At 41.5% G+C, this 12697-nt stretch overlaps 1 protein-coding gene across 1 annotated transcript in view; it reads left to right on the plus strand.

Annotated features, from left to right (window-relative positions):
- Positions 1–232: 232 nt before the first annotated feature.
- ELOVL4 (ELOVL fatty acid elongase 4) overlaps positions 233–12697 on the plus strand; it is a 30650-nt gene continuing 18185 nt past the window's right edge. Inside the window, exon 1 of the mRNA XM_086461443.1 lies at positions 233–332. Coding sequence (XP_086317569.1) covers positions 233–332 — 100 coding nt within the window. The remainder of the gene's footprint in view (positions 333–12697) is intronic.

Below are 12697 nucleotides of genomic sequence, written 5' to 3' on the forward strand. Positions count from 1 at the left end.
CCCCACCCCCCCCTCCGCCCGCCTCCACCTCCTCGCCCTCCTCCCTGGCCGCGGGGCACGGGAGCCGGTGACGGGAGCGAGGCGGAGTCTGGAGGGAAGATACCGAGAGATAGAGATTTAAATCACATCCCCGGCTGTAGAAGGGCAGCAGCAGCAGCAGCCCCGGCGCAGAGGCACGGACGCACGCGCCGAGACAGGTCTGCCGGCTCCGCCGCTGCTGCTGCTGCTCACCATGGGTGCCGCCGCCGCCGAGCCCCCCCGCGCCGTGGGACTGGTGTCCAGCGTGGTGAACGACACCCTCGAGTTCTACCGCTGGACCTGGAGCATCCGAGGTAACGCGTCAGGGCGGCCCCCGCCGGCAACCCCGGCCCCCGCCATCGCCGCGCCCGGCGCCCCCCGCCCGCTGTCACGGAGGCGCAGCGGTTCAAAATGGCTCCGTCTCCCGGGAGACGCGGCGCGCGCCGAGGGGGCTGGAGCGGCCCCGCGGGGCTGGGGCGGCGGCGGGGGGCCAGGCCCCTCCGCGCCCGCTGCTCCTCCTCGTCCCGCCGGGTGTGCTCGGGCGCTTTGTTTGTTTATCCGTCTTAATCCCGTGTAACGGCCCGGGGTGCGCGGGGCATCTCTTCGCGGCAAGGTGAGGGTGTCCCCCGGGCGCCTGCGGGCTGGACGTGGCAAAATCCGCTTCCCGGAGCCGTCGTTCCGCCGGTTCCCTCTCACCGCAGCGTGCCCTGGGGTGGTCATGCGGGAATCTGGTGCCGGAGGTAAAGGGAGGCCCTCCGGTAACTGGTGCCGGAGCTCGGGCGGCCTGTGGCTCCTGCGGCAGGTGGGAGTCCTATGCCAGCATCGCGTGGAGTTCGGCGAACTAAATGAGGAATTGGTTGTTCCCGGCAATGCAGAAGCTTTTCGTTTGGTATCAAGTGCGGTTGGGCCGGTTCTGCTGTTTCCCGTTTTCAATATGCTCCATTTTTGTATTGGCACCCCATGACTGCAACGTGGAAGATGCTGAAGGAAGAGAAAATGTCTTGGAATATGGAGAAATGTGAAAAAGCAGCTTTCAGTGCTGGAACAGCAGATGAGACGGTAGCTTGGTCCAGTGACCAGTAGCTGTGGAAGCGTGGGTCAGCGTGAACGGCTCTCTCTCGTTGGTCAAATGAAACGAGAGGGGTAGAGCCGCAGCTTTCATAGCTGCTATTGTGAGTAGCCGTGGGCAGCTGACAGAAGAATCACTTCTCTGGATGTTTTCTTCTTTTTTAGGTTGTCCACACAGCGTTGAGGTCTAGGCTATTTTGAATTAAACCTTGAAATACATGGTGCAAAACTCTGGAGTGAGTGCGACTACGGACGTATTTTGTGGCAGTATGTTAAGTGAGAATGCGGGACCTTCATTGCAGACGGGAAGCTCACTGCATCAGCAGTCTTTTCTTTTCCGCCCCCCTCCCTTCTGCCATCTGTCAGATAATAAATTAATCTTATGTTATAGATGGCGGGAGCTCACTTTTTTCACAATTTGTTTTCCCAGCCTATCTTCTGGGGTTTTTTTGCCATATTTTAAAAATTAAGTCTGCGTGTGTATTTTTTTCCTTCTGTATTTAAAACCTGCCAGAATATGAGATCAAATAAAAATGCTTGCAGCAGCACTGCATTGTAATCTACCAGTGTTTGCTCTCTTTCTCTGCCTCTTGCAGCATACAATTGTTCATAGACTGCCAGGTAATGCATGAAAGAGATGCTGTCCTGGCCAATCCCCATAGCGTTTTCAGATGGATGTAAAAACAGATGTGGGTACAAAGCTGATATCCTTATGGATCACTTGATTTATTTGGGAAAAGACAAGTTCTGATATATTTCCTGAACTTCAAACATGTTATTTAAGTCTGTATATAGACCGTGTTTGTGGTGTAAGCAAAAATGATCAGAGAAAAAAAAAAAAGGGGGATCGAAAGGCAAGTTTATGTAAAGAATGTAAAGAGAAGTAACTTACATTAATACTACATACAGAGCAAACTTTTATTTCTTCCTCCTGCTTCTTTGGAGAATGTTAAGCCATAGTAGGATGACATGATGATGGCATCTAAATTATGCCTAAGTCTTTTACTGTCTTACTAATGTAAAATTTAAAATTTTTGCTCTAAGTTCAGTAGTAGGTGTTAACACAGGATTCCACTGTAATGAAGTAATCAGTTGCATTTTGCATAAGAGGTGGAGAGTTTCTTGTTCAGGTTCTGGATTTCAGCAGGTCCCTGCAAGGATAGTTTTGGGTAGAGCCTGAGTCTCATCAAAAGCGTGTTACTGTTCTTGCTTATACCCAGTAGAATGTAAACCAAGGTCCTCCTGTAGTTTTTACAGTCAGGTATGGTTATGTGAAACATAATATCCCACAATGTAGTTACAGGGTAGCTCTGGATAAGAAAGTGTCGTTTATGAGGCAACGCTGCGTTGCTATTTAATGAAATCATCTTAATGCCTTAAGTTCCACTTAAATACCTGCTCAGTTTGCTGCTTTTCTGCATGCGTCTTTGTTCAGGAAAAAATAATTGACTCCATTTGCCATCTCTGAGTGAATATACGATAAAACCATTAATTCAGCACTGTTATGTGAATTCGTGCAATTCACCTTTATGTCAAGAGCTATGGCTATGATGTTGCTCAACAGAAAGCACAGATTATGGCATGCAAGACCATTGCCTAACATTCAACATCATTAAATAAAAAACTATACCACGCAGCAAAGTTGCTCAAGAAATGATGCCATGCAATAGCATTACACAATAAATCATACTGAAACACTACTACACAGCAAAATTACACAATAAAATGTGAAGAAATTTTATTCCCACTACTACTCCTACACAAAAACTTCTCATTCATATAAAACCAAATTTACTTATTCTCTCCAGTTCTCACTTCCAATTTTTATTGGACACCCAAGTCTGTCTTTAGCCCTGTTCTCAGTATTCAGATTGTCCTGCCAGCAGGTGTTTTCTAATGCTGCCCTGGACTCCTGTGATGAGACTTGTGTAGAACTGTGCCAGAACGTCCCACTGAGTCTTGTGCTGCTTTATTTTTATGCTGTAAAGATCTGGTCTTTTTCCTCCTCTGCTTTGTGCTATTTAAAAAGCAACAGACATTTCCTGAGACCAAAAAGAACCCCCAGAGACTGCATATATGATGAGCCTAACTGTATTCTTTTTTTAAATGATGTCACAAATTTTTTTAGCATTAAGCTTGCTATCTAAAGCTGGTTTGTTTGTAGTTTTGGTTTTTTAAATCTTGTGTTTGGGAATAATAACTGATTCTGTGACTTCCCCATATATATTATCAAATACATTTTCAGCCTTAGCTTAATGCTTTTGCTTGTTAATTTGTTGAAAAACTTTTTTCTTTTCCTTCCTAGACTATCTTTTTAGATCCCTTTCATGAAAGCCTAAAATCCATTGTAACCATATATTCAGTTGAAAAGGCTGAAGGAGGTCATGTAGGAAGCCATAAACTTCAAGGAGAGATAGAAGGGATAAAAACATGGTCTTAGCAGTCATCAGGAGAAAAAAAAAAAAAGGTGGTCGGTGGATCAGTTGCTATCAGGAAAATTGATCTAGGAATTCCATGCCACTATTTCTGTAAGGGCATGGGACTGGTTACATGTAACAGGTAGGGCAGGGCTTCCTCCTTCGTCTCTGCTCAGGTAGCTGGTTGGGGTTAGATCTGCCAGGAAGGATTAAGGGTATGATTAGATGACTGAGCAAGTGACTTAAAGGGAGGTTCCAGGCTGAGTCCAGGGGAACTATTAAGATGAGTAACTCAGGACACAATCCAGGAAAGAAGAATGTGGAAATCCCAAAATATAGGAGAGAGACCATTGGCAGTTGGGAAGGGGGAGTAGGAGACTGTGGCTCGAAAAGGAGATTTGTGAAACCCTGTATCAAAAAGGCTTATTTTAGCAAAACTAGTTGATTTGAATGTATTGAGCTGAAGAACAGAAGGCTTTAACAAGTTTGGGTGAGAATGACTGTTCTTGGAGCTCAAAGTTAAAAAGAGGCAGGGCCATCCCAGGCCACATGAGATTGCTTTGGAACAGCAACTATTTACAGCTGTTGCAGTTAATAAGATTACAGACTTCTTCCATCAGGAGGAAAGGAGAGAGGAGAAAGATGCACACTTTCACTTCAGTGGTAGGATAGTCTTCTAAGTAGCACCTTGTTCAGGAGCAATATCAGTCGTTGTTTTTGTCGGTTGGGTTAGAAGTGTAAGGCAATGAGGATGGGAAACATGGTAAACTTACTGCTGCTTGCCCTAAAAGTGAACCAGTGGAGCAGCTTCCATGGGAATTGAAATTGCTATAAAAGCTTTTTCCAGGAAGATCTTGGGACTAAGTAAAGAATGCTCAGGAAGTTTAGGTTAAGTTTCTTTTTCAGGGAACAGAACTGGAAGAAAACACATTTTTTAGTCTTCTTCCTTTGGTCTTTTCCCCATGCAGAAACCAAGTGTGGCCAAAGGATCCTGGATGTTTATACTTGAGGAAAGTAGGGTGGTTAGCAGGAACAGTCTGAGTGCAAGTAGTACCTTGTCGTACTTGAGTGTTTGTGCCAGAGCTGAAGGCAAGTAGAATCCCGATGAAAGTTCTTCAGAGGGTGACAATGGAGAGAGAGAACGAAGAGCAAGATGAAGGTTCTTGAAGCCTGTTTTACAGAAACAAAGCCAAATGTGTTCCTAAGCTTTCGAAGCACTGGCTGAGCATCAGACTTGCTGATTTGGCACAATACTTGTCTTGAAGATACAATTTTCTTCTCAAGGGAACAGTGTTTTCCCTTTGTGACCATGACTGGGTAAAACTCAAGGATTAGACAGGGAGAAACACACCGTAAACTGGAGAAGCTAGTGTAATTGGGTTTGGCTGTCTTGTGGCAGAAACACAAAGAAAAACCTGTGGCAGAAGCAGCTCTTAGAGAAATTGATTATAGAAGTAAAGAACGTTGAAGGCTGGATTATGTGAGTCTGCTGTCAGCCAAACTGAGCAATAGGAGCATCCCAGTTTGCTTGATTAATTTCATTAAGCATCCCATTTAACTGCCTGTCAGTGGAGGGAGGGACTTTATTAGTGAAGAAGAAACAGCTCTTGGTATTGAAGACAATTTGCTGGGTGTTTGAGGGGAAATTCCACCCATGTTTCATCACCAGGAGATTTTATCAGATTGTGGAACTCAAAAGACAGATAATCAGAACAAAACAGATACCAAGCACCTCTGGAGACAGAAACACCATTCAGAAAAGCACATTACTGAAGTGGAAATGTCTGCTTAGAGATTTTGGGTCACCAAGCTTCAAGAACTGGAGCCTGAGGGAGTAGCCTGAAGGAAAGCTAACACTATGGATGAGGAGCTGTGTTGTGAGTGGAAGACTTCCCTTTCCTAAAATGAAGGAGGAGGAGTTGTAAGTGATCAACTGCAACACTCAGCTCCAGCAAAGAGAAGAAATGGAAGAATGCCTTCAAAGAGCACCAGCAAGAATGTGATACCAACTTCTCTTTGAACACTTATCAGCATATTCCAGAAGCAAAAGGAAATGTTGGGACAAAATGGCAAGAACATAACTCAATTTCTTAAAATTCCTTTTAAGGCTGTGTGGATAGCATGTCTTGAAATCTTTGGAGGAAATAAGATGTAATGAATCCTCTTAAAGCACGTTCCATGGAAAAAGGTTAGGAAACTGCTTTGTATAGAATTTAGCCAAGCTGATTGCATGAACTTAGTACCTACTGCAGAATGCCAATGACTAGATGTTTAAAATTGCAGCACACTGTAAGTTACTGTTGTGGAGTTCTCGGCAGATCGTGTTTCTCAGCTAAGGCTGTGTGCCATTAGTGAGGTGCGAATAGGCCCTGGAGCCACATGCTGCAGTGAGAGGTGAAGAACTCTTGAGCAGTTGAAATATCTGTGGCATGAAGGAGATGCATTCATCCTGAGGACTGCACTGGTTACATAAATTGATTGAGCATAGTGGTTGGACTGTTTGTAGGTAGCTGTCTGTAGCTGCAGAAACTTGACTGGAAGTTGATTGTGGTAGTTGTTCTGTATTTATGCTGTGCTCGGGGTGAAGAGGCACATAGCAGGGCTACAGTTATAGCTGTGGAAGACCAGAAGAGGTTGTATTCAAGGCAGCTGTGTTATACTACCCTGTGCAACCAGGAGAGATTGTCAAAGCCTGTGTAAGGACAATTGGTAGAGGAAGGCGTAGGAAACATAGGATGTAGTTCCTTTTAAGGTTTTGTGGATCAGAAGCCGTGAGGAGTGGGTGAGGCAAGACTCCACTTTTTCCTCTGCCAGTCCAGACAGGTTTTTGGAGTTACTCGATTCCCATGGAAAGGATTAAGGGAGCACTTAGATGAAAGCTTTATGAATGAAAAGTCTCCCAGCAGACACGGAGAGAACTTTGGGAGGGAGAATTTGCTAGGATGCAAGACTGAGGGGTGTGTGTGTGGGGGAAGGCTGTGGTGTGTACTGAAGAGTTTTTTGAGGTAAGACAATAAGACAAATGGGGCTAAACGTGAATGGCATGAAACCTGGAGCTAGATGGGAGTTCATTTAGCTAAAAAGAACTAGCCATAAAAAGAATGAGAGCTTTGACTTTTAAAAAGTGTTGGTATGAGTGGAGCGTGCCTGGAACACAGAAGTTGGGACGATGTGCTTTTAAGGGCAGATCTGGTCCACGAGGTAGGACTTTTCTGACCAGTAAACTGTTACATGACAAGACTTAACTTTCTCAGGCTGTATTTGAAAACAAAGCTGAAGCTACTATTGCATTTCATAAGGAACTCCTGTGTAGTAGACTATCTGACTGACATCTCCTCTAGGAAGATGTAGTTTCTGGATTGTGTTTAGGTCGCAAGTGGGTATCACCATGCTCAATTTTGTCAAGGCTCAAGTGCTTTTGAGTGCATGGACTTGAAAGTCTTGTGGCATTTTAAGGACGTAAGTGAAGGCAGCTCTGAAATTTAGGCCTGCCAAGACTTAGGTGTCAGCTTTGTGGGGATTTTCAGGACTGCATCCGAGACTGTAGGTAAAGCAGTAATAGCTCCAAGGCAAGCCTAGAGACAAATTGAATGCAACGTGTTTTGTATTAACTCCTATTGTTTGTGCTTGGATCTCAAGATAAACATGACCTAGTTTACCTTTCTCTCATGGAAGGTGAGGGGGAATAAGCTACCTCAATTTGTCTTGCATTTGATACAAGATAATGGCACACCTGTGGGCATTAACTGCTTTTGGTTGTTTCAGGTTAACTCACTTATGTGCCTGCAACTCCTTTCTTTATGTACTTGAATAATTTCAGTGGTTTGATCCTTAACTCCTGCCCTGGAGTGTTCTCTCTCTTTGTGGCATCGTGTCTGCCTGTACCATGAGGTTCTTCCCTAGTTTCACTCCATCCGTCTGCCTCCCCTACGTACTCTTCTGTTTCAGCATAATTGTGGACTTTTGACTATTTGGTTTGTTTTCATCATATTTTCCTGTTGTTGTTATTTATTTCTGCCATATCGCAAAAGTGTCTTCTTTCAGCTCTTGTATATGTTATGCTTCAGTTTTCATGCTTGAGCATGGTGGTTTTATATTGGGATTTTTTATCTGCTTATAGATGTCTCCGTGTTTCCTTCTCCCAGTTATAGCTTATATGAGAGATTGTTTTATTGCTTTCTGAATGCTCACAGAATGTTGCTGAAAGAAGGGAATTTCTAACCCACATCTTTCACTTTTTCTGTTGAGCCAGTAAATCTTACCTCTATAGACAAGATTTTATGTCCTTCTATTCCTAGAGCATCATTGTAACACTTTGTTTTTTAAATGGTTTAAGATATTCTTAACGGAAATAGAAATACAGGTGCTAAATTGAATGCCTGGGCTGTAAATAGGAGACTTCATAACTATATTTTCTGAGTTTGCATTCAATATGTAGTGGTTTACCAGGAACAGATGTGCCCAATAGAAATACTTACACATCGAGTACTCCAAAATACTTTCATATCATATAGATCAGATTTTCTTCTGCTTTGTCTAATCTCAGTTTCAGTGATCCATTAATTTTTGATCAAGAGTGAGAAACTGTATTGTGGAAACCATTAGAGAAGCTTAGATTTGGGGACCATATGTAAGAGGTAACACAACTGTAGAAGCAAAGAGACTTAGGTGTAGCAGTCATTTCTATATGGCATTATCTAGCTGCCAAACTCATGATTTTGCTACTATATACTTAGTGAGTGAAGGATTCAGACACTGATCGTTCTTCTGGTCATCTTCGGGTATAAGAATGTTTTCTCATGCAGTTTATGTTTTGAAAATCAACATTTCAAAATTAGTGTTGCCCCCTGCCCCCGATTTGTCACTTTTGGTGATATGGAAGGTATGTTGAGGAAGTAACTAAATATTTTGCAGTGTTATTTTTCTTTGGAGGCCTTGTCTGATGTACTTGTATTAGGCTAACAGAAGACCTAATGTACCTCACAACTTTAAATTTTATTTCTGCCCTGAACTTTGAAGAAAAAAGCTAGTATATTTCAGTAACTCCTTTTTTAGTTTTTACTCACAACAGAATTCCCACCTCATTCATCCTTCTGTACAGCCAAATTGATGAGCAGCATCCCTGTGCTGTTGCAAACAGAAAAAAACAGGTAGTTTATGAGAGAGATTTCTGTGCAGCTTCTTTCAAATATTCTCCAGTAGCTTTCTGGTATTATTTTTAGGTAGATTTCACTTGCCATTGCTGGTTTTCATACATGTTCAGTCACTGCATCTAGGAGTCTCTAAATGTTCATCTGCAACCCCAAATCATTCTGTATTACTGAGTGTGCAGCAACTTAAGTTGTTGTAAGCAACCTGGTCTAGTGGAAGGTGTCCCTGCTGGTAGCAGGGCGGTTGGAACTAGGTGATCTTTAAAAGGTCTCTTCCAACCCAAAACATTCTATGATTCTATTCTATACATTTGCCGTGTAGCTAAGCATCAGTATCCTTCCGCTGTGTTAGCACATTAGCAAGACGTATATCAGGGCTGAACATACTGTCCCGTGTATGCTGCGTGTGTAATGCGTCTCTCTACAGTGGATAAGGCCTTGCAGAGTTGTAATTAAGCTGTTATTAATAATCCTTCACATTTTTCAAGGATGTTAGCTTCTAACTGAGGGAATCTAATTCAAAAAATCTATATATGGGAAAGATTTATTTTAAGATCATCCCATTTAGCATTATAAAACTCCAAATTGTACTAGATGGGCCAATACTCTAATCTGTTATTGCAGCATTCAATGTGCATAAATCCCATGTTTGTACTGCTGCTTACTGATACCCTTACAACTATTTTCATAGCACCAAACCCCACTACTTTTTTGTGCGGTAATGACATTTCCAGTCTGAGCTCTCAGAAATACAGTTTTGGCTAAGAACAGAGAAGTTTGAATAAATATTTCACTAAAGAAAACACTGTAGAAGGAAAGCTTGTTGAAATGTGTTTTATGCAGCACTTCTGTTTCTTTAGAAATACAAAGACATGCGCTGGATCATAAAGTTCTGCAACTAGTTCGTAAAATTGCATCCTGTGGGTTGGTTGGGGTTTTTTTGTTACTTGTTTTTTTTCCATTTGTTTTCTACATCTCTGTACTCCATAACTTGTAACATTTAAGAAAAGGCATGCAGGTATCACTGCACTGGCAACACATCTTGCTTTTGTGATGTTTGGAAAAGTAAGATTTGACAAACAGAAGAATGCTACGTGACTCGAGGGCTTGCTATCTTGCAAATCTTGTGTAAGCTTCAATAAGGATTATATTTTTATTACTCCTTGAAGCAGAGTATTTGCACTGTGTTTGCAAATAATCATAATCAACAGAGGAGATAAATCAAAAATAATTTGAACAAGGCAATCTCTTAGACTTGAAAATCCTGAGACTTGATGGTGAATTGTTATGGCTCTTGAACTTCATAACAATTCCATGATTATGCCTGTCTGGAAACAAGTGTATCCTGTAATTGCTGTGTACAGGCACAAAGGCAGTATGGTATTAGTGATTGAATGATGGGAGTCCCGAACAGACTAGAATGCTAGTTAGAATAACGGAAATACTAGTTAAAATACATCTGACCTTTTAACAACAAATTGGAATTAGACATTCCTGTTACTTTAATGGGAGTTTATGAAACACGTGTTACACAGGTGTCCCTTAGCTGCAGGAGATGTTCTTCTTAGCTGTGTGGTATTTTGATTTTGTGTTGCTGTGTGTGGCTTTAAAGAAGCCTAAACAGTCAATTACGACAGGGCTTTGTTGTAAAGCCACAGCTGGTTGTAGGCAGTACCTGTTTGTCTTGTCTGTAGTCCTTTTGGTTTTGGGGCAGGCATCTCTCATTTCTGAGCGCAACAGGATTTGTATCGCTTCGTCTACAAACTTTCAAAACCTGTGAGTTTTGTTGTTGTGTGTTTCAGAGTATATGCTTTCATTATTCATTGCACTTAAGACTGAATGTTTTTATTCTTGCATCTTAGCTTGTTGTTTCATAACTTGTTAAAATGACAATGCTTTGCCATAAAGTTTTTATGCCTGTTGTTCTCAGCCCAAACAAATTAGTTTGTTCTTGGCTAGTTAGAGATTGAAGATAGACAAAATACTTAACTCAGATATTTCTGTTTGTTCTTGAAGATCAAAGTAAACTTTTTCTTTGTACTGTTCCGTATTAAAAAAAAATGACTTAAATCAGAGCAGCTGTTGTGCTTTTTTGTGCCAGGTTTTGTGAACCTTTGTCCATATAGCATCGTGCGCATGTCATCATTTACCAGTAGCATACCTCTTTGTTTTCTTGCCAGTCATAATCACCACTGATGCTATGACATTATTGTGATAATACAGAATTCTTCTGTGAAGGAAAGCAGTAGGGACTTGATTGGCGTAGTTAATTTTCCTTGACAAACAGATGTAAGGCTGATTTAAATGTTTGCAGAGTATCGAGAGAAGAGCCATGAAAATGATTAAAGGATTGGAAAATATGCCTTCAGGTGAATGAAATAAGGTGTTTCTTTAAATAAAATTTAAAAAAAAAGGCAACTAGTGAGTGACCTGATAGCTGCTTATAGCTACCCAAATGAGGAGGGGAAAAAAATTAGTTATAAAAGATGGGTCTTCAGTCTATCAGAGAAAAGTATCACAAACTGGTTAATCCTAATTCCTTTGGAGTGAATTTATTCAGAGGGTCTAGTTAACATTTTATAGCAAGCAGTTATGTATTCCGTTGGGTTCTCTACCTCTGAAAAGATGTATCCTGTAGTAAAATGGGAAATTCTTCTGAGGAAGATCTCTTAGTTAAAACGTGCATTAAGGGAAGTCTCATGGCCTTTGTTTCATAGATTATACTAGATTGTAATGTTCACGGGTTAGGTACAGGTATATTTGACCCTGTCAGACTCCTTAGAAATACCCATAGCGTCAGAGGACCGCAGACATTGCCAAGTATATCAGTGAGATAAAGGTGAGAAAGAAGCATAAACTGGACATTCCTTGTGTGCCAATGCTTTTGCTTTCCTGCAGCAATCTGTCTGCACAGTCCCTCCTAGGAGGTCATAGACTTTTTTTCCGATTGAAACAGGGGTGAGGCTGTAGGTGCGTTAGTTCATGCACTAGCTTCAATCCTCTATCATAGGTTTTCTCTTAAAGAAACTCGATAGATTGAGATAATAAAGGATTAGGGTGCAATATGTGCAATGAGTAATCAATATCAAAGCAGACAAGTCAATTCAAGCACTGGAGACCTTTAAAAGAATCGTTCATCTTGGACGATATAAACTGCTCCATTAAAACTGTAATAAATAAGTGAATAGAAAACTTTAGCTTCTGTAGGTATTCAGTTGAAAGACACATGGCCTCTCAATTTTGGCACTGCAATGGGACTTCTCTAACAGTCTTCAGTCTCAAGTTGTGTAGTCCACGTAGTTAGTTGTGTACTGGTTTAAAGGCTAGGTTTATAGCTTCAGCTGTGGTTGTTCTGTTTGTATGTTCTGAGGCTTTAGTTAATCAGACTGAGCTTTTTTTTTTTTTTCTTGGAACCTCTACAAACTGGTAACAGCAAATGTGCTTTTAAGTGATTCTGATGCATTACTCCATTTAGTTTAAAAGCCCAGGGTCTAATCGTGTGGATGCTTATTCGAGTTTATTTTCAACTGAGCCAGTCTGCAGTACTTGTATAGCCACAGTGAACCTTATATTTACTTGTAAACACTTACAGGACTCAGCCAGTATTTCTAATACAAATGCAGAAAGAGAAGTATGCTGTATAGAATATTAATCTGTAACCAGAAAAAAAAGAGGGAGAAAGGGACACTAAAATACTGCACAGGCATTTTTTTTAATGTGAAAGCTGTGTAAACATTTTAAGATGTGTGAAGTTACGTTTCACAGATGTTTTGTTATATGATATCCTTCAATTATAGTGCTAGTGGAGCTAACAAGATGTGGATAATTCTTAGATAATTAAAACAGTGCAGTTCATATAACAATACTTCAATTAGATAATACTGCCTTGCCTTCCTTATATTGTGGAATTAAAATTTCACTTGTTTAAGGAAACCTTTCTGAAACTTGAGACAGGGCTTTGAGAAGACTTCTTGTTAAAATAAACGGCGTGATCTGCAGAGAGCTGTCGCTGTTAAGAGCCACTTTTAAACAGTCACCATCGTT

The sequence above is a fragment of the Leptosomus discolor genome, chromosome 2, assembly GCF_034619465.1.
Source record: "Leptosomus discolor isolate bLepDis1 chromosome 2, bLepDis1.hap2, whole genome shotgun sequence".
In the NCBI taxonomy this organism is placed as follows: Eukaryota; Metazoa; Chordata; class Aves; order Leptosomiformes; family Leptosomidae; genus Leptosomus; species Leptosomus discolor.